General features: G+C 42.4%; 1 protein-coding gene across 6 annotated transcripts in view; it reads left to right on the top strand.

Annotated features, from left to right (window-relative positions):
• SYNE2 (spectrin repeat containing nuclear envelope protein 2) overlaps positions 1-20742 on the top strand; it is a 582128-nt gene that overhangs the window by 274045 nt on the left and 287341 nt on the right. For all 6 annotated transcript variants that reach the window (XM_073609718.1, XM_073609721.1, XM_073609720.1 and 3 more), the window contains 4 exons: positions 10454-10779; positions 11361-11505; positions 12615-12824; positions 15861-16114. In XM_073609718.1, coding sequence (XP_073465819.1) covers positions 10454-10779; positions 11361-11505; positions 12615-12824; positions 15861-16114 — 935 coding nt within the window. The remainder of the gene's footprint in view (positions 1-10453; positions 10780-11360; positions 11506-12614; positions 12825-15860; positions 16115-20742) is intronic.

Genomic DNA, 20742 nt, shown 5'->3' with positions numbered 1-20742 from the left:
GAGGTCTGGACAGTTCTATTAAGAATCATGGACTTCATTCTGATTCATTCGAAAAATCTGTCAGCCAAAATGGATGGTACCCGAGGCTCATTGGAAGGAGAGAAGATTCCTCGAGATTTGCCTGTAATGCAGCCTTTCGGCACTGGACCCTGCGTAATGGAACCCTGTGCAGTGTTTGTTCTGACCAAGGTGCTTTCCTGCAGGGTGCTATACAGGTCCAGGGGAGTGGACCCCAGTTTAAGGGGGTACCCAGTCTCTGAAGGTCTTTTATGACAAAGTTCGCCGTGATAGGTGAAGATTGGACTCCTGTTATGTTCAGAGTCCTGCAGCAGGAATGGTAAGTCTGCATTTGTTTGCAGTTTCTCTTTTTTTGAAAAAAAAAAAAAAAGAATGAGATCTGACTGTCTGTCCTCCTGGTGGCCACTGGGAGCAGTGAGCTGTTTAATCATGCTATGTACTTCTTACTCATGCGGGCTGCTGTTTCTCCTCCAGCCACTAGAGGGCACAGGCTCGCTCAGTATGGTCTATTTTTATATAGGCAGGAAGGGCAGCCATGTCATGTGGCAACAGGTTCAGTAGGCCTCTGGAGACATAGCAGCAGCCCATGGATACTAACAAAGTGTGAGTACTTACTATGGGAGAAATGAGTGACAGGAAAGTAATGATTATAAGCTGCATATTTAATGCTTATCTGGGGGGCTGTACTTCTGTAAGTCGATACACCCCTGGATGGTTAGCAGTTCACTTTAAAGTGTTGTTGACTGCTCTGTAGGCAGGTCCAGTGTAGTATACATGCTTGCAAACTTGTTGCTTACATGAAAGTTTAAATATACACGTTTGGAAAAACATGAGCAGGAGTGCATTTTAAGGAGTTGCATCTCAATTATGGTGCATATGTGCTTGGCTAAATCCTGCAGGACTAGTATGGGGCCAACTGCAGTTAAGCAGGTGCTTGCTTGCAAGCTAGCTGAAACACACGGTTGCTGGAGCACACGGTTACTGAAACGCACGGTTACTGAAACGCACGGTTACTGAAGATGCATGTTTTTGCATATTCGCATAAATATATATGGTTATACATGTTTGCATAAATACACATGATCATGGTTGCACAAAGATGCATGGTTGCACAAAGATGAATGTTTATACATGTTTGCTTAAATATACATGGTTATACATGATTGCATAAAGATACATGGTCGCAAAAAGATACATGGTTGCATAAAAATGCACGTTTAGACATGTTTTTATAGATATACATGGTTTTACATGATCGCATAAAGATACTTGATCGCATAAGGATACATGATCATATAAAGATACATGGTTGCATAAGGATACAGAGTTGCATAAAAAGACATATTTATACATGTCTGCATAGATACGTGTTGCGTAATATTGCATAAACACGTTTCATAAACGCATGCTTGCTTATTGCGCAAATGTATGTTTCCATGGGCACATGTTGCATGAATGTGTGTTTAGAGCGCATATTTTGCTTAAATGCATAGCTGCATAAACACATGCTTCCATAGATGCCTATTGCTTAAACGCATGCTGGCATGTTTTCATTTGTTCTGTGTACATATGTTTATTTACATTAAGCTGTATACATATGTGCTTATTTGCATAGGACTCCATGCATATGGGCTTATTTGCCTGGGGCTACATGCATATGTGCTTGTTTGCCTGGGGCTACATGAGTGTGTGCTTATTGACCGTGTACTGCTTACATAAATGTATGAATGGCAGGAATACTTGTATACATGTTTGCATACCTAGGTACTTGCATACCTAAGGGGTTGCATAGAGGTAAACCAACATTGTTTTAGGCCTGCATCCTTGGAGGACTGTATATTAGGTTGGCTAATATAGTTGCTGCGTTATTTACCTCTTATACCAGTTAAATGGTTCCAGAAAAGAGAGGCAGCCGGGGGAAGCAGGGGCACCGCTCTCAGGTCCAGGGATCTGGTGGTGTCCACATCTCCAGATGGACAGTGTTGTCGGGTGCATCTGGGCCACTGTGGTGTTTGGCATTGCAGTGTTTCCTGTTGCATTCATTTTTCATCAGACTGCGGCCGCATCACCTTGCTCATGCCTGATCTCGGTTGATCGAAGCCTAAGCAGGATCAAGCCTGATTAGTATATAGATGGGAGACTGCCCGGAAATACCAGATGCTGTAAGTTTTCCCCACCTGGGTGAGGGAGGCATCTGCGGCTGCTGTGTTTTGGGAGTAACTCAGGTCATAAAATCTTAGGGCAGTCTCTGAGGTGGTTTGTTCCATCTTTAGCCGGCAGAAACCTGGTAGGTTAAGTGCACATTTTGGGACTGTCTGGGTCTGTCACAGAGTCGTCAGTCTTTTGTCTTGCATTTGCTCTTGGAGCAGAAGTTATGGGCTCATTATTGTGAGACAATTAAATGGTAGCAGTTCCAAAACCAAATAGGGACATGAGGACCATCTTAAGATCTCAAGCTGCTGAACATCTTTCTGTTTCAGATAGGCTAGACTGTTCAGTGATGACCTCTCTGCAAGAGGTAGATTTTGGGGTCCATAATGTTCTGTAAATGCACATCTTCATGTGGCGGTTTTGTATCCAGGCTCATCAAACATTTCTGTAATTGGAGTGGAAAGCAGTTTTTTTCCAGGGGTTCCTTCGATATATTTTTTACTCCCTGTGGCCAGACTGGGTCTGTGTGACTCATTGTCGGTGGGTGGGCAGATGTCCTGTTTCCCGGGAGCTGCGATGCATGCTGGTGTCCGCCCTCCTACCTCTCCTCCACAGGGTTGAGGGTGGGTGGCTGGGCGGATCTTTCCACCGTGCATCGGCGCCATGCCCCCGGCACTGTGCATGTGACTTCCTTGGTTGGGCGTCGCACACACAGACGTCCGGTATATCAGCTGGGCTTACATGCGGTGAGCTTCTTTGGCGTTCACCGAGGTTTTGCTCCACTGTGTCGTGCCTGCATGATGCTGAGGGGGAGCTGGCGTTCCATGCTGGGGCTGCATCTCACTCCCTGCTTCATGGTACTCAGAGATGGTGCTGATACAACCTATGCACACCTTGATCCTCTCCTATTTATGAGGCTTCAAACATCACATGCATTCTTCAAGGTAATCTTCCGGGTGCTTTTTTCAATCACCTTGGTGATATCCGCAGCTTATATCATCTCGTTTTTTGTTACTTGTATCATCATAGATACATTTGATATATTTCCTACTTTATAGAAGTCTCCTCCATTGCGGGGTGTTGGTGTGTGCGGTCCGGTGTTCCTCGTTGAGGTCCCCCTCTCAGCTCCCGGGCCAGGCTCCATGGCTTACCCCTGGCTTTGTTTTTTATTATTATTATACAGTATTTATATAGCGCCAACAGTTTACGTAGCGCTTTACAACTTGAGGGTAGACAGTACAAATACAATACAATTTGATACAGTAGGAATCAGAGGGCCCTGCTCCTTATAGCTTACAATCTAAGAGGGAAGGTCAAGAGATACAAGAGGTAATAACTGTGAGTGATGTGCTGATTGAGAAGATAAATGTACAGCTGTTAGGTGGGGGCCAGATAGGCTTCTCTGAAGAGATGACTTTTCAGGGATCGTCTGAAAGTGGATAAAGTAGGAGAAAATCGGACGGATTGGGGTAGAGCATTCCAGAGGATAGGGGAGGCTCTGGAGAAGTCCTGAAGGCGAGCATGGGATGAGGTGACAAGGGAGTTTGAGAGCAGGAGGTCTTGGGAGGAGCGAGGAGAACGATTAGGTTGGTATTTTGTGACTAGGTTAGAGATGTAGCTGGGGGCCAGGTTGTGGATGGCTTTGTAAGTTATAGTTAGTATCTTGAATTTAATTCGGTGACTGAGTGGCAGCCAATGGAGGGATTGGCAGAGGGGTGTGGCAGACGCTGAGCGGTTTGTGTGGTGGATGAGCCTGGCAGCAGCGTTCATGACGGACTGAAGTGGGGATAGCCTATTTAGAGGTAAACCAATGAGGAGGGAGTTGCAGTAGTCAAGGCGGGAGATGACCAGGGAGTGGATTAGAAGCTTTGTGGTGTCATTGGTTAGGAAGGGGCGTATCTTGGAGATGTTTTGTCGCATGGTCCCAGTTTTGGCTATCATGTGAGTAACCTTTTTGGCATGGCCCATTATGCCCAAATTTCCCCCTTTTCTGCTGATTTTGTTAGACACATGAAACTATATTGCTTTTCATACATTTTTTTATAGAATTTAGATGTATCTGTCTCCTGAAGAGTGGATCGAAGTCCATGAAACGCAGCGTCGGGCCTACCTTTGGTGCATCAAACACACATTGACCAATTTTCAGATGTTTTTTACTTCACATGACTTTTATCTTGCTTGGGGGATTAAGATGCATAATTGTACCTACCCATGTCCCATGGTTGTATATACATAGATTTATTGTCTATATGCGATTATTTAATGTCTAATGTATGCAATGCATTTTTATGCCATGTTGATCATTGGTCCTTAATAAACATACATATGTTTGCACCTCTATGAGTGTGATTGGACTGCATTATGCGCACCTCATTTAAAGTCCCAACCTCCCCCCCTCTTTTTCATGATATTAAGGAAACTTTCCCTTGCGTCCCATTTAAAGTCCTAAGTCCCCCATTGCTTCCTTCGATATATTTCTACAGGAGGAAGCTGTGTTTAGGTCAAAGCACGTTCTCTACATCCAGGTCTTGGTAGAGGTTCATTCTCTGTCTGGAACTTGAAGATCCAGGCATTGCATTGCCGGAATGCTCTGTTTCCGGGGTATTGCAGAGCAAAACTTGGTGCTTGATATTCTTCCTTTTCAGGAATTGGGAAAATAATAACCACTGATGCCAGTCTCTGAGTTGACTTGAGGTTGGCTACAGTTCAGTGGGCTCGGTCTCCATAGGAGAGAATACTGTCAAATAGCTTGGAATTTTTGCCAGTATGCCTTGGATTATAGGACAAACCTGTTGTAGGTTCAATCTTGATATGTCTCTGCAGGTGTGTGTATGTATATGTCTATATCTATCAACCACCAGGGCAGCACCAGAGGTCATGCGACTCAGACATTCTGTCTGGGACAGTACAAGTGCTGTCTCTATCGTCCCAGACATTCTGTCTGGGACAGTACAAGTGCTGTCTCTATCGCCAATACATATTCCAGTTATAGGATAGTGGCAAGGGTATTCCTGCAGAGGAATCTACTAGATTCCTAGTTTCTACAACTGTTTGGGACAGGTGTGTCCAGGACAAGAGTCCCACTACCAATAGGGGTACATGTACTGGTAACACCTTAAGGTCTGGTTCTCCCTTATTTGACATTTTTTTCCCCATTTCGGATTCTGACACATCTTTTGTGAAGAATCCATGAGGTGGTAACACTGATATTAGTGTTAGCCAAATTAGCCCAGACGGGGGCTTGGTACACAGACCTAGCAGGTCTTGCAGGGGTTGCTCCTTGGACACTCCCAGTCCAGCGGGATATGATGGTCTTGAGTCCTGTATCTCAGGACTGTTGAGCCCCTGGAAGCCAGCTTCGGGGAGCTTCAATTACAGGACTTGAAAATATTTTTTTGCCTGGGGTGAAGCCAGGAAGTGGCATCTGCAGAAATATGTGAGTGGGAGTTTTTCTTTTTCTTCCTCCAATCGGTAGAGGAAAGGAGTTTTGCCTTAAGTACCGTTAAGGGTTAGAGTTCATCCCTATCAATTTTTTTCCAGGACCGTTGTTTCTCACTCCTTGTTTCATACCTTCATATAGCATGTAACTTGGACAGTCCCGCCTGCCAGGCCATTCTTGGGTCCTTAGGACTTGAATTGATCTTGACTATCCATGCATAGGCCACTTTTTGAACCAATCGGGGGATTCTGTTGGTCTTTTTATCTCAGAAGGTGGCTTCTTTGATTGCTATCACTTCACGAAGTGGAGTGTCAGTTGGCGGCCATTCTTGGTCTCGCATCATAAGGTGATGTTGCGTCCTCATTCATTTTTATTGCCTAAAGTGGTTTCTAGTTTTCACTTGAATCAGGACAGTGTCTTGCCTTTTATTTTTCTCCTAATCCACAGTCGGCAGGAGAAAGATCGCTACCTACTCTAGAGGTAGTTCAGACACTCAGGGTCTACTTGAGTTGTCGGCACAAGTCAGGAATCCTGGTTTGTGCTGCTAGAGGAGCCCAGGAAGGGCAGGCGGCATCCAGGTCGAATATTTAGCAGTGGATCTACCAGTTTATCAATGATGCCTATGGTTTAAATGGCAAAAACTCATTTTTTTCTTCTATGGAGAGATTCTCTACCAGGTGTGAGAGTATCTTGGGCCATCCATCATTGGGTGTCAGTGGCCCAGGTGTACAAGACCACTATTTGGTCTTTTGTTTATACATCTACAGGGTTTTTACCAGGTCGATGTCACTAACGTAGAAGATACTGCCTTTGGCCTCAGCGTATTACAAATCGCAGAGTAGGACCTTCTTTGGTGGCAGTTTCTATGATGGTGTCTCCCTCCCTTCAGGGGCATTGCTTTGGGACATCCCAGATAGTAATTACTATAGCTGCTCTGTGTCCCATGATGTACGATAAAGAAAATAGGATTTTTCCTACAGCTTACCTGTAAAATCCTTTTCTTGGAGTATATCACGGGACCAAGGGGTCTCTCCACTCTTTTTGGGAATTGCTTGCTAAAAAACTGATGTGCTTCCTGTGAAGGAGGGGTTATATAGAGGGGGACTTCCTGTCTTTTGGGTGTACCAGTGTCCATTCACCTATAGGTGGCGTATAACCCAGATAGTAATTACTATAGCTGCTCTGTGTCCCGTGATGTACTCCAAGAAAATGATTTTTCAGGTAAGCTGTAGGAAAAATCCTATTTTTTTTGCAGATAAACAAAATGCATTTATTTTATTTTTTTTGAGCCTGTAAAGCATTGCACCAGTTATAAGCAGATCGCTGGTGCCATGCAGGTCTCCAGCAGATCTGCTAGTGTATCTGGTTGCCCGTACATCCCGTACAGGTAAGAAGATGCAATCTGACAGGAAGCCTGAATGAACTACCTTCACAGCGGCATAGCAGTTCATTGAAAACTACAAACCAACAGCTACAAGGGCTGCCGGACCTTGTAGTTTTCCATGCACAGAGCCCTGTCAATGAGTGACACGGCGGGTTTAGCCTCACTCGGCCATTTTTTTTTTTGTTAATTGTGACAGCTAGGGGGGGGGTGAAGAACCCCGCTAGCTGTCACAACGGGGATCGGGGAGGTTTGGGGAGGGCAGTCCGTCGTAAAATGTTACACCCTGAATATGGGTGTAACATGTTATGAAAGGTGAACTTATCCTTTAAAGCTGAACTCAAACAGCTAAATTCCCCAATGAAATTCATACTGTATATGAGAGGTGTTTTTACCTGCTAAAGGATTTGTAATTCTGTCCATCCAGTGCTGATATCAATACAACACCCCAAAAGGGTGCAGCCCTGTGGACTGGACAGTGAAGGATCTGCATAAGAGCGATAAGGTCATCCCTCTTCTCACTCTGCTCTCCCCTCCTAGCAGCATGCTACTGGTCAGCACATTTACATGCAGCACACATGACTGGCTCCCAGTCCTGCTTCTCTGCTCCACTATACCAGCTTATGTGCTGCTGTATAGGGGTTTTATACTACCTGCGTTTGAAAACACACTTTTATGCCGCGTACACACGACCGGAACTTTACGGCAGACTTGGTCCAGCGGACCGGAGTCCGGCGGATAATTCGATCATGTGTGGGCTCCAGCAGACTTTTTTTTCCCAAAAGTTCGACGGACCTAGAAATGAAACATGTTTCAAATCTTTCCGACGGACTCGAGTCAAAGTCCGCTCGTCTGTATGCTATTCCAACAAAAACCGATGCTACGGCAGCTATTGGCTACTGGCTATGAACTTCCTTGTTTTAGTCCGGTCGTACGTCATCACGTACGAATCCGTCGGACTTTGGTTAATTGTGTGTAGGCAAGTCCGTTCATTCGGAAAGTCCGTCAAAGTCCGCCGGACCAAGTCTGCCATAAAGTCCACTCGTGTGTACGCGGCATTAGTGTGCTTCCAAGCATTCTGGGGATTTGACACTACAGAAAATGTAAATTCCCTAACATAGCCCTCTTTGCCTTTGTCATACCTCTCTCCTCTTCTAGGAGTGTCTAATTACTGTCTGTGGAAGCCCGGCTCCTTCACGCCTTCTCCCACCTCCCTCCATAACCTTTAGCCACTTCATGCAAAACGACGTACACGTACGTCTGTATTTTGACACTAAATACCGGGGTTATGGCAGCAGCTAGCTGCCATAACCCCAGTATTTTCGGGAACGCCGTGCGCTTCTCTTTAAGATAAAAGTGGTCTCTGTGGAGGATTTGCCTCGAGATCACTTCGGTGGCCACCCCCCTCCCGCCGTGCTCAGGTCGTCCCCGCCGCTTACCGGACCCATCGGTAGCAGCGGAGACTATCGCGTCCTCTCCCATAGATGCCTGGCTGTTGACTGGGGAGAAGATTGCCCCTGCTCGGCTCCATGGTGTGGGAGGGCAGAAGCGACATCAAACCTCACTTCCGCCCATAGCTCTTAAAGGAGAAATTATTTATTTTTTTTTTTTTTTCAATTTTTATTTTTTTGTTTGCATTTTAGTGTAAATATGAGATCTGAGATCTTTTTGACCCAAGATCTCATATTTAAGAGGTCCTGTCATGCTTTTTTTCTGTTACAAGGGATGTTTACATTCCTTGTAATAGGAATAAAAGTGACCCAAAATTACGTAATACGTAAGCCGCACCCACATATGAAAACAGTGTTCAAACCACACGTGAGTTATCACTGAGATCGTTAGGGTGAGAGCAATAATTATAGCCCAAGACCTCCTCTGTAACTCAAAACTGGTAACCTGTAGAAATTTTTAAACATCGCCACACATGGAGATTTTTAAGGGTAAAAGTTTGTCGCCATTCCACGAGCGGGTGCAATTTTGAAGCGTGACGTGCTGGGTATCAATTTACTTGGTGTAACATCTTTCACAATATAAAAAAATTGGGCTAACTTTACTGTTTTTTTTTTTTTTAATTAAAAAAGTGTATTTTTTTCCAAAAAAAGTGCGCGTGTAACGCTGCGAAAATACGGTGTGACAGAAAGTATTGCAACGACCGTCATTTTATTCTCTAGGGTGTTTGAAAAAAAAGTATAACGTTTGGATGTTCTAAGTAATTTTCTAGGAAAAAAAAAAATTATTTTAACTTGTAAACAACAAGTGTAAAAAAGAGGCTCGGTACATAAGTGGTTAATGTAGCAGATGGGAAGGGGCTGTGGGGAATACTTTAGTGCAGGGTTTCATGGAACCCTATGGTTTCTTCAGAGGTTGCTAAGGGGTTCCTCGAGCAATGAATATTTTCTCCCTCTCAGATAAGCTCATTGTCATTTGTAAGGGGGATAATTCTTTCCATTGACCACAAGTGTAAGGAGCATTCTTCCCACTGATCCTCAGACTATTGTATCATGAGTTGTAGATATAGTCATTTTTTAGCAGGGGTTCCCTGAGTCCAAAATATTATTTGAAGGTAATAACATTGCTTCTGTGTTGGAAAGAGGCTGTTTTAGAGTGTTACTTGAGTAATTCTGCTGGGGCTGCTAACATATCCAAGATGGCAGTGCCCAGCAGGACATTTGTATGTCTATAGAAGGGAGGCTTTTACAGGTAAGTAACATGCCTAAAATATGTTAAACACACAATCAGAATGGGAGTATTGATGAAATGGGATAGGCTGGTGTCAGGGTCTTCTTTAAAGTTTAGATATCGAACAAGGATTAATTAGCATTGTTTAAATTGAAGCGCATTCGTCATCCTGTCAAAATCCAGACCCCTTATGATGCCTGCTGTTGCTTTTATTCAGCAGAAACTTTCATTTCTGCACCCCTCCCTATTCTAGATTTACTTAAGTTGGCCATAAACTGTTGGGATCTCGGTTGGTTCAGCAGAGACCAGCCGAGATTCAAACTATCTATGGGCAGGCTGAGTGTACCCAAGTTGATCCATCAATCGACTTGGGTACAACCAGCATGTTGGATTTTCACATGCAATTATTGCCAGTGGCTAAACCCACTAGCAATAATCACTGTGTTCTCCCGGCAGGGACGGCTCCTCACTCCCCGTGTTGGGAGAACACAATAGCTTTGCGGGAGCGATAACCCCATTCAACACTGACTGTGGTTGCAGGAAAAAAAAACGCTTCGTGTATGGGTCTACCTTTAGGTATTGGGGCCCTTATCCAGCAGAACAGCATGACAGTCGGGCAACTAGTGTTTTCAGGATAGCTCCGCATTGGCAAGCTATACATTTCCTCTGTACATGTTTTGCTTCAAAATAAATAACTTATAAACATTGCTATAAATATATATTTGTCTTTTTTCCACATTAAAAGACCATATTGTACTTTATCTTTTTTTTTTTTTTTTTTTAAGAAAATCACCAAAGAGACTTGTGCTATCCTTCAGAACATGCAGAAAGCTATCGCCAAGGTAGCTGAACTGTTCAGAGAATATGAAGAAATGTTACAAAGGGATCATGATTTTGCTCTGAGCAGCCCAAGAGAGAAATTCGAGGTCATGGATTCCAAAGAAGAAGAGCTAAATGTCGCCATAGCCAAAATTCAGAATATCGCCCATCAGCTGAAACCCATTTGTAGTAGAGAAAATCAGAGAGACTTGTATGATATTTTCAAACAAATCAGCAACAAGAACCATGAACTGGCAGGAATACGGGAAAGAAAACAATCCATATTGGCCAGGTTGGTATTTACAGCCACCTAAAATAAGATGTTAAAATAAATATTCATTGGTTAAAATTGTTTGAATTCACTTTTTATATCCTACTGAACTGGGGGACAATTGCTGTAACATGGATTCAATAGATAAAAACAGCAATTCTCTGCTTATTTGTTGTCTGTATATTTCCATAGTGCCAGCTGGTAAGAGTAAAATGTTAAATTTGAAACAAGTAAAGCTTGTCCTATTGATTGGTGATTTTTAAAATATTTTCTTTAAAAAACACAGTATGAACTGTTGTGAAGTACTTTTGTAATATGTTGCGGAGTGTAAATCTGACCACCTACTTGCAAGTCTTATTTGGTTGATTTTCGGTAAACTAGCTGAATTTTGATCCATGTATGGTCAGCTTTTCACTGATACATTACTTAGCATGCACTGCACATGAAAACATACTGTATATCAGATGCTAGACACCGGTAGGTCCACTCCCTGTGTAGTTATTGGTTTATTTTGCAGATACTATATAAATGAATACAATGAGAATAATTCATGCAAAGTCCATTTGCTCATGGTATTAATTTTGTTTGTGTTAATTCCATAGCTACGGGGAGAAATATCAGTTCTTCAAAAATAAGAAACAAAAGATACTGGAAGGACTTGAGGATATGGAAATTGTTATTGGAGATTCCTTCCTTCAGAAGCCAGCATCGTATAAAGCAGCACTGGAACAGTGGGAGAAAAGCAAAGTAGGGTTCATAAATTAACGGCACTGTACACTTCAAAATGTTTTTGTTGACTTAACTAGGCATTAGTGTAGTTATAGTCCTTGTGTTTGTCGTACGTAGTAATGATGGGCTCACACGTTATGGCTGCAGCTTTTAGTGTCGATTCCCCTATGCCCATGTATTTATTCACCTAGCTTGTCCCCATTTGCCAAAGGGACGAGCAACTTCTGGTTTTGGGTCACACATTGTCCAGTCCATGCCTCACCATTTCCGCTATGTTGCATCACAAATTTGGGATTTCTAATGTGATGAAAGCACATCTATTCCCTTCATTGCCCTGCCTGCTTCAGATCTAATTATTAGTTTTTGCTTGCAGAACTCTAGACTGAGAAACCCAGGGATTGTGGGATATATAGTGTCTTCACATGAAGTGTCAGTTCTTAGACTACAGACAGAGGTCATGTAATATCCTGTGTAGTTGCATGCCATGAACACAAACAGAAACTGCTGACACAGGAATATGAGGATCTACTTTTCTATATGCTATGTGGGCTTTGGACAGCTTTGGTAAAGGTTTTAAATTTAAAGCAACCTTCTGTTCCAGTTATAAATGTTTAAAACATGATGGTAGTAGAAGTGCTGGATATCCCTTAAAACAAGCTGCTTGCAGGCTTCAGTTGGCTTTCAACAATTTTCAAATAAAACTGAAGCTTACGGAAGCCTGCCAGCAGCTTGATTGAAGTAAAAACAAGCTCTATCATTATGATCTATGCTTAACCACCTCAGACTGGAAAGGCTTCAAGACAGTTGCCTAAGTTTGGCTGAAAGATTTGCAAACGCTTTGTAAAAACGCTTTGTGTCCCATCAGCAGGGCTTGATGGGACAATTGTGCCCTTCGTCTGGAGCCAAACCCCCAGAGCCCTATGCATCAAGTCTAAACTCCCAGTGAGCATGGGGTCTAAGTGTCACAAATCATGGAATGGCTTTAATTAATCCAAAGCTAGTTGTGTTCAGAGTATTATTATCTAATTGGAAGAGGTGGCACTCTTGGGATATTTTTTCCATGCTGTTAAGAGTTCCTATGTGTGTATTAACATAGTAAGAAAATGTTTGTTTCCACTGCTTTCCAGAATATGATGGCAAAAATTCAGTCCTATGAAGAAGAACTGTTGGAACTCAAGTTGATATCCAGAGACCTGAGTGCAAGCATTGATGACCAACTCCTTGAGAAAATTGTGTACTCATTGTGGGACAGGTGGCTGTATTTACTGGGCATCACTAGAGACTTGGAGCTCTATGGTGATGAACTGAAGCAGGAGTGGAAATTCATCACTGAGCTGGTAATTTTAAAATTTATAATGTCACCAGTATTTAAAAATATAGACAGGGCCATAACGATGTGTAATGGCAAAATCATGAAGAGGTCCCCCCTGCCTCTCTAAATTCTGTCTCTTAGGGAACTCGTATAGTAATGCACAATACTAACTGCTTTCATAGAAATTTTATAGGCATTCCCAAATTATATTTGAAAAGTATACATGTTATTGAACCATGCATGAGTCTTGGTGTAGCCAGTTGAAGGTTTGCAGGACTTCTAGGTCCCATGGTCTGCTATGATTATAGTTAGCCCTTTATTGTAAACGTTTAAAATATGTACTAGAAGCATTGGAAAGTGGCAATGTGGGTGGGTGAGACAGTGATAAAGAAATGGCACCAACATCCCTGTAAATAAATGTGAACAAGGGAGGGTTTTTTTGGCGGGATTTTTGTGGGTGCCAGAGAACAAGAAGTAATTTCAATACTCTACAATAAGTATAGAAAATAACAAATTTTTTTAATTACATACAGGATATAGTTAAAAAAAAAAAACTTTTTAATAAATAAGTTATGACACTTATTTATGTACAAGGATACATCTAGAGTGCTAAACGGTTGATTAAATTTCATCACTCAGCAGTAGCATTGGAGTGATTGTCCCGACATCTTTCGCCACTTTGGGCTCATCAGGGGATGTTTTAGACGCAATTAAATGTAGCACTGTGTAGAACGGAGCAAGACAGAATTAAAAACCTTACATTAACTTTATATACAGTACAAAACAGTTATAAGAAACAAGAATAATGATAGTACGGTAGAGTAGGCTGTCGAATACCATGCCCATTGTCAATCGCTCACCCATATGATGATCTCTGTCCTGCGACTCAGTGTCAAATCAGAGAAAAATGTCACTGGGTAGTGCACATAAAGTGCCGAATGGGGCCTAAAAAAGTTGTTCGACTGAAATCTAGCCGACAAGATAAGGCAAAAATTAGTGAACATAAATTATCCTATGTGAAAGGTAGCTCAATTATAGAGACAAAAATTAGAGTAAGGGGGTTGGGGAAAAGGGGAAAAAGGGCAGGGGGGGGGGAGGAAAGGGAGGTAAAAGCGAAAGGAAAGGGGGGGGGGAGCGAGGGGCTTGAGAGGGTGAAGATGCTGGGTAAAGGAATGAGACGGTGTGGATAATGGGGAATAACTTGGTTGACATCTGAAAAACAAAGGAACAAGTGTGGTTAATGATAATATGCAAGTGAAGAGTGATAATATGCCAGAGAAGAGTGTAACTTACTTACACAGATAAAAGCAATAATTAGAAAGGAGTCAAGGCTGCTTAGACTACAGACTGAGGTCCGTAGAAAGGAATATATGGAGGATAACTGCAGAAAATTAAAATAAACATGAAAATAAAAATAAAATAGGGGTTTTTGGATATAGACTAGATAGATCTGGATTTGAAAGCAAATATAAGGAGAATAATTTGTTCATATTGATGATTAAACTATTAAGAAATAGGTCATCTTATATATAAAGGTGACCAAAAAACTGCTACAGATCACCTGCCCCCCCTCAATTAATGGGGAGGTAAATTTATCAACACAGGAGGCAGCAGAGAATACAATTTGAAAAGAATGAGTTTTTCCCATACTGCACCGCGGCCCGGGAGGGAGAGGACGCGACGAAAGCTGACATGTCCCAATCAGTGGACGAGTATCCCTCTTCCCCCCCCCGCACGAAGGGGAAGCAGAGGGAAAAATTAATAAAGGTTGGAGAAAAAGTTATAGTAAAAATTGTAAGTTTCTAAAAGTACCCAATTCAAAATTAGATGGAAGATGGTAGTTTTTTGAATCGACATGTGCAAACTTGGTGTATGTGAAAAAGGCAGTACTTGATCATAGACAGATAGATAATGCGAGACCAAAAGAGGTCACTTGGTTGCCTTCTGGGTAGGGCGACACCATTGTGCATGGTAGGAGACGAACTCCACAGTACATACATCAAAAAATTAATATGAGAAAATAATAATAGCTATGAAAAATAATAAATAAAGAATTGTAAAATGAGTAAACAAGTTATACAATAGGTTCTTAAGAAGCATTGTTCATTGACATTTGAACAATAAGTTGACACATCAGTAGTACTTGATTAGTACATTAAAGTACGCGCTATTAGATATGTAAAACATTGATTGCCACATGGCATATACATTTTTTCATAAATATTTTAGATATTTTAGTACTTTGTTGCTTCAATACATAGAACTATTGGCTATTCAAAGGTATATATAAGGAGAATATTAAAGACGGAGAAAACTAGTAGAAATGGAGAAACAATGTCACCCATCCATAGAAGGTTTGGTGGTTTCCAATGTCTTGTAATGGACATTGGAAAGTGGCAATATGGGTGGGTGACAGTGATAAAGAAATGGCACCAACATCCCTGTAAATAAATGTGAACAAGTGAGGGTTTTTTGGCAGGATTTTTGGGGGTGCCAGAGAATAAAAAAGTAATTTCAATACTCCACAATAAGTATAGAAAATAAGAAAATTTAGAACTCTAGATGTATCCTTGTACATGTGCACATAACTTTATATCTTAAAAAGTGTTTTGTTTTGTTTTAACTATGTCCTGTATTTAATAAAAAAATGTTATTTTCTATACTTATTGTGGAGTATTGAAATTACTTATTTTTCTCTGGCACCCCCAAAAAACCCTCCCTTGTTCACATGTACTAGAAGCACTTAATGAGTCATGGTTCTGTAGTGTTCCAATAACTCTTGGCAGTAGGGGTGCCAATTCATTAATTTTCTATATAGCATACCGGATACAATTGGATGGAGCTGTGAAAGTGCATAAAGGCTGAATTGTATGTGGTAGTGCATGAGCAAACCAGCATTACTTTCATATTTATCTGTCTTGGCCTTCCCTAGCTCATACTGTAACTTGATTTGTTGTACATTGTTTTTGGTGCATGACCTAAACCTGTATTTGAAAATAAGCAGTCAAAAAAAAAAAAAAAAAATCCTATAGATGCAATTCATTATCACACTATTTTTCAGTTGGAACGGGAGATGATACTTCTAGATAACTGCCAGGAAGAAATTTTGGACTGGCCTGAAGTAAGTCAGAGAACCCCTCACCTCCAGAACTTGTTAGCTGAAATAGAACGATTCGAGGAAAATGTTCAGATGCAGCAAATGCAATTATTACTTCTGAAGCATCGGATCCAGAATATTTTGGGGATTCCAGAATCTGGTTTAGAGTTGGTTCCAGTTATCAAAGAAATCCAAGCCATGCAAGCCAAGTGTGAAGGGTAAGATTGCCCTTCTAGTATTGATAAACCTATAGATTGTCATTTATAAAACTAAACACAGGTTGTGTTGGGTTCTTGCAGCTTATATAATTGCTATAAAAGCTACAAAATGTCTGTCTAGTTAAGTTTCCAAACAGATACGTTTTTTTTTTAACCTAACAATAAAAAGGTGAAATATGGCTTCAGTGTAAAAAGTGTTCTATATACAGATAATGCTTAGAAAACCATCAGAATAGAATTTCCTGCTCATGTGATTGGCTCACGGATAATTTTGGAACTGATCATGTGGCCATACCATGAGGACCCCCCCACTCAGCATGCAAGGAATAGTAAGTAGCTTTTTTTTTTTCTTTTTTTAATTTGTTGTGGAGTTCCCCCTAAAGATTCATACCAGACACAAAGTGCCTGCATTGTCGGGATCCAAGTCGGATCCCTGTTCACTGATGACGGCCTTCGAGTCTCAGGGCAAAGTCGGATCCACAGTCGTATGACTGTCGTGTCATACCAGTGTGAACCCAGCCTAGTAGCATAGTTTTTCCTGTTCCTCACCCAATTTTAAGCCTCCTACACAGCTGTTTCTGTTTCAGCTAATGACTGTGTTTCAACCTATATATGAAATTGAGGATCAATAACATCTGCTTGGTATAATTAATGAACCATACATTTGACGTGAATCTCGAAAAATCCTGACTTTGCGTTATGCCCCGTACACACGGTCGGACTTTGTTCGGACATTCCGACAACAAAATCCTAGGATTTTTTCCGACGGATGTTGGCTCAAACTTGTCTTGCATACACACGGTCACACAAAGTTGTCGGAAAATCCGATCGTTTTAAACGCGGTGACGTAAAACATGTATGTCGGGACTATAAACAGGGCAGTGGCCAATAGCTTTCATCTCTTTATTTATTCTGAGCATGCGTGGCACTTTGTCCGTCGGATTTGTGTACACACGATCGGAATTTCCGACAACGGATTTTGTTGTCGGAAAATTTTATCTCCTGCTCTCCAACTTTGTGTGTCGGAAAATCCGATGGAAAATGTCCGATGGAGCCCACACATGGTCGGAATTTCCGACAACACGCTCCGATCGGACATTTTCCATCGGAAAATCCGACCGTGTGTTTGGGGCATTAGTGTAGGAATCAATGCTGGTTTAAAGCCAAAGGGTAGTCACACAAAATATTTGATTTTTCTACTGTTTGCTCACTTTGTATTTTGTGAATTGATAGAAATAAACAATTAAAATATAGATTTTTGAAAGCATTCTCAATTTACAGCACTTTTTAACACCTGCCTAAAACGTTTGCACAGTACTTTATAGCTAGTTTATTCATTATTTCATTAGGAAAAGCAGAATGATTAAATGTAGCTAACTGCTTGTAACAAATGGGAGGCTCAAAAATTCATGCAAATCAATCAATATACTGTAAATTTTGTAGAAAATTAAACCGGTAGTTATTTCTCATTTTAGGATATTGTCTTGAACCATGCAAATCATTGCCTCTGGGCCAAATGAGAATGTAATACCCATGGTTTACAACACAGATACAGTCTTAGGCCTCTTGCACATTAAACTCCTGTTTGAGCATCTACTTTTTCAGCCGTAATTTCAGGCGGTTTTATGCACATATTTTCTTGCATTTTCACATATATGTGTAGCGCTGGTAGATTTGCGATCTACCATACGTTAGGTAAATTTAGTAACTTGTTCGTTAAGAAGGTTAGGTTTTGCCTCTGTTCCAGCTTGGCTGACGTTGTGTGTGTTTCCATACTGACCGGTGGGTGTCGCTGTTATCGCTGGTCAGTGTTGGAAGGGCAACGTGTCGAAGCGTATGGATGCTCTTCTGTCCCGGAGACAACTCGGTGGAGGTGGTCCTCCGAGTTGCATTCTGGGCGAGGGTATTTATGGGACAGACGCCATATTTTGGGGTTCGTTTTACAGCCACCTGCTGGCCCTCCTGGCCGACAGGTATGCGGTAGAGAGCTACCTCGTGGTCCTCCGTTCCGGAGGCCCACGTCGGTGCGGCACAGGGGTGGGCCCAGAAGCTTGTCTGGGGCCTACCACAGCATCCAAGGAATGGTCCTGTGCTGTCTAAGAAGCTGGACAACCGAGCAGATCCCAGGGGAGGACCCATCATGGAAGGATCACGCAGCGTGCTGGTCTGGAGAGGGGCCTGGTGACTCGGTTGGAGGACATATCCTAAAAGTAACTATACAGCATAGTGTTGCCGGGTTGGCTTAAAGGTTCAAGCACTGTGACTGACGTTCATTGCAGAAAGACCAATACATCCTGTGGCAGAGGATCGTACAGGTTTATCCCAAACAAGTCTGTGGCAGAGACTTTTGTTTGTGCTACGTACTGGCTGCTAGGCAAGTGAGAGAGGCCTATCCAGGCGAGCAAAGAGTGTCCCACGAGGGGAGCGCATTCTATTGTAATATTCAAATTCTACCAGGACATTTGTCAAGAATCCTACAAGAAGATATTTGAGTTTCTTCTGCAGTTTCCCTTCTGCCTCTTTCCTGCTACTTCCTGAGTAAATTGTTTAATAAAGCATTGAAAACGTACTCAAGTGTTGGTGCGTGTGTCGTCCAGAGGTAAACTCAACGGAACCCTAGACCCGGTGCCGGTGAAACAGAGGGAAGGAGAGTGAAGGTAACAAGCCAGCTTAAACTAGCAGCTCCACCGAGAGTTATTGCTACATATGCGTTTGCGTATGTCGTGCAATTTCACACAAATTTATTCTTGTTCAGTACAATATGCAAATGGATATTTGTGCACATTTGTGTGCACTTGCGCGTATTTGTGCACATGAGGTGTAAATTACGGGCCAAAAATGCAGATTTTTCTATTTTTTTTCTGAAGAATGCATAGGCATATTACAATTAATGGGCTGTATTTTCGCTCAGTAAAAAAAAAAAATTGTGCTGAGCTTTTTTAAGCTGCACTGTGCAAGAGGCCTTAGAACCATTTTTTCGAGACTGCCTATAGCTGCTTTAGGCTTGTTAGTCATCAGTGCAGTGTATGAAAAGTGCTACTTCTATGGAGCTGGACTTGCTGTATCACTGATGCACCAGGCAGGTTAAAGTAAGGTAGACTTAGAAAAATAAACCAAAAAGCCTTCCATTGGTCTAGACCAGAGGTCTCAAAGTACCGGCTCGCGGGCCATTTGCGGACCGCTTAAAAATGGCCCTCAGGCAGGGCCGAACCAGGACGTCTTTTTGCACTGCACCCAGGCACCGTGGGGGGGAGGCACCGAAGAGCTTTACCTCTCCATCTCCTCTGTCCTCTCCGCTGCACGCTGCTGCAGCCCAGAGAGATAACAGAGAGGAGGAAGGACCCGCTCATTGATCCACACATCGTCCTGCCCATCTAGGCACTGATGATCGACCAGAGCTCCGATCCAGGGTCCTGCTGCCACCTCAGGGTGGGAGATTGTGTTATCTGGGTCCCCTGTCACTAGGCTTGTGTGGAAGCCAGGAGGAGAGGACTCGGGAGGCAGATGATCCTGACTTGAGGAGAGGTGAGTGAGCCATCACACTGAGACAAAGTCCTTAGTGGGGTGACTGGGGTAGAAATTTGTGCAATGTGGGGGTATTTTATGGAGTGTGGGGGGTATTTTATGGAGTGTGGGGGGTATTTTATGGAGTGTGGGGGCTAATTGTGTAGTGTGGGGGCTAATTGTGTAGTGTGGGGGCTAATTGTGTAGTGTGGGGGCTAATTGTGTAGTGTGGGGGCTAATTGTGTAGTGTGGGGGCTAATTGTGTAGTGTGGGGGCTAATTGTGTAGTGGGGGGGCTAATTGTGTAGTGGGGGGGTAATTGTGTAGTGGGGGGGTAATTGTGTAGTGGGGGGGTAATTGTGTAGTGGGGGGGGTAATTGTGTAGTGGGGGGGTAATTGTGTAGTGGGGGGGGGTAATTATGGCGTGTAGGGGGTATTTGTGCAGTGTGGGGGGGTAATTCTGGGGTTAATAATGCGTTTGCTGACACCAGTGTTGGGGGTTAATAATGCGTTTGCTGACACCAGTGCTGGGTTTGAGAAATGCGTTTGCTGACCAGTGCTGGGGGTTAATAATGCGTTTGCTGACACCAATGCTGGGTTAATAATGCGTCTGCTGACATCAGTGCTGGGTATAGTATATTATTGCTGGTATAGTTTATTGTTTTTGAAGTTTTGAAAGTTTGCATGTGGCCCCCATGAGATATGAAAACGTGTCATGTGGCCCTCAGGCAATTTGAGTTTGAGACCCCTGGTCTAGACCTTTTCCTATGAATTATTTGTTCCAAATGCTGAGTCAGATAAAAGCTTAATGCTCAGCATTGCCGCTCTCTATTATGTCATTGGTGATATTTCATCAGTTACCCAGAGGCATCCATTTATACAAAGCAGTATTTTGGGCTATCGCATTTTTAAAAAAAATATTTTCCAGCATTAGCAGCAGGACTCTAAATTGTGCCCTTAAGGTAATTGTACCAGACTCTAGTGTGGATTCCCAGAAATAAACATCCTGTTACTGTGCTGCCTTTTTTGATGGACCCTAAATGACAAATCCAAGCACATTATAAACTAGACCTAATGATAAGCACTTGATATGTTATAAGATGTATTAGCTGAGTAAGATGTTTA

Source organism: Aquarana catesbeiana, linkage group LG13 (genome assembly GCF_042186555.1).
Source record: "Aquarana catesbeiana isolate 2022-GZ linkage group LG13, ASM4218655v1, whole genome shotgun sequence".
In the NCBI taxonomy this organism is placed as follows: domain Eukaryota; kingdom Metazoa; phylum Chordata; class Amphibia; order Anura; family Ranidae; genus Aquarana; species Aquarana catesbeiana.
This window is presented reverse-complemented; position numbering and strand designations above follow the sequence as displayed.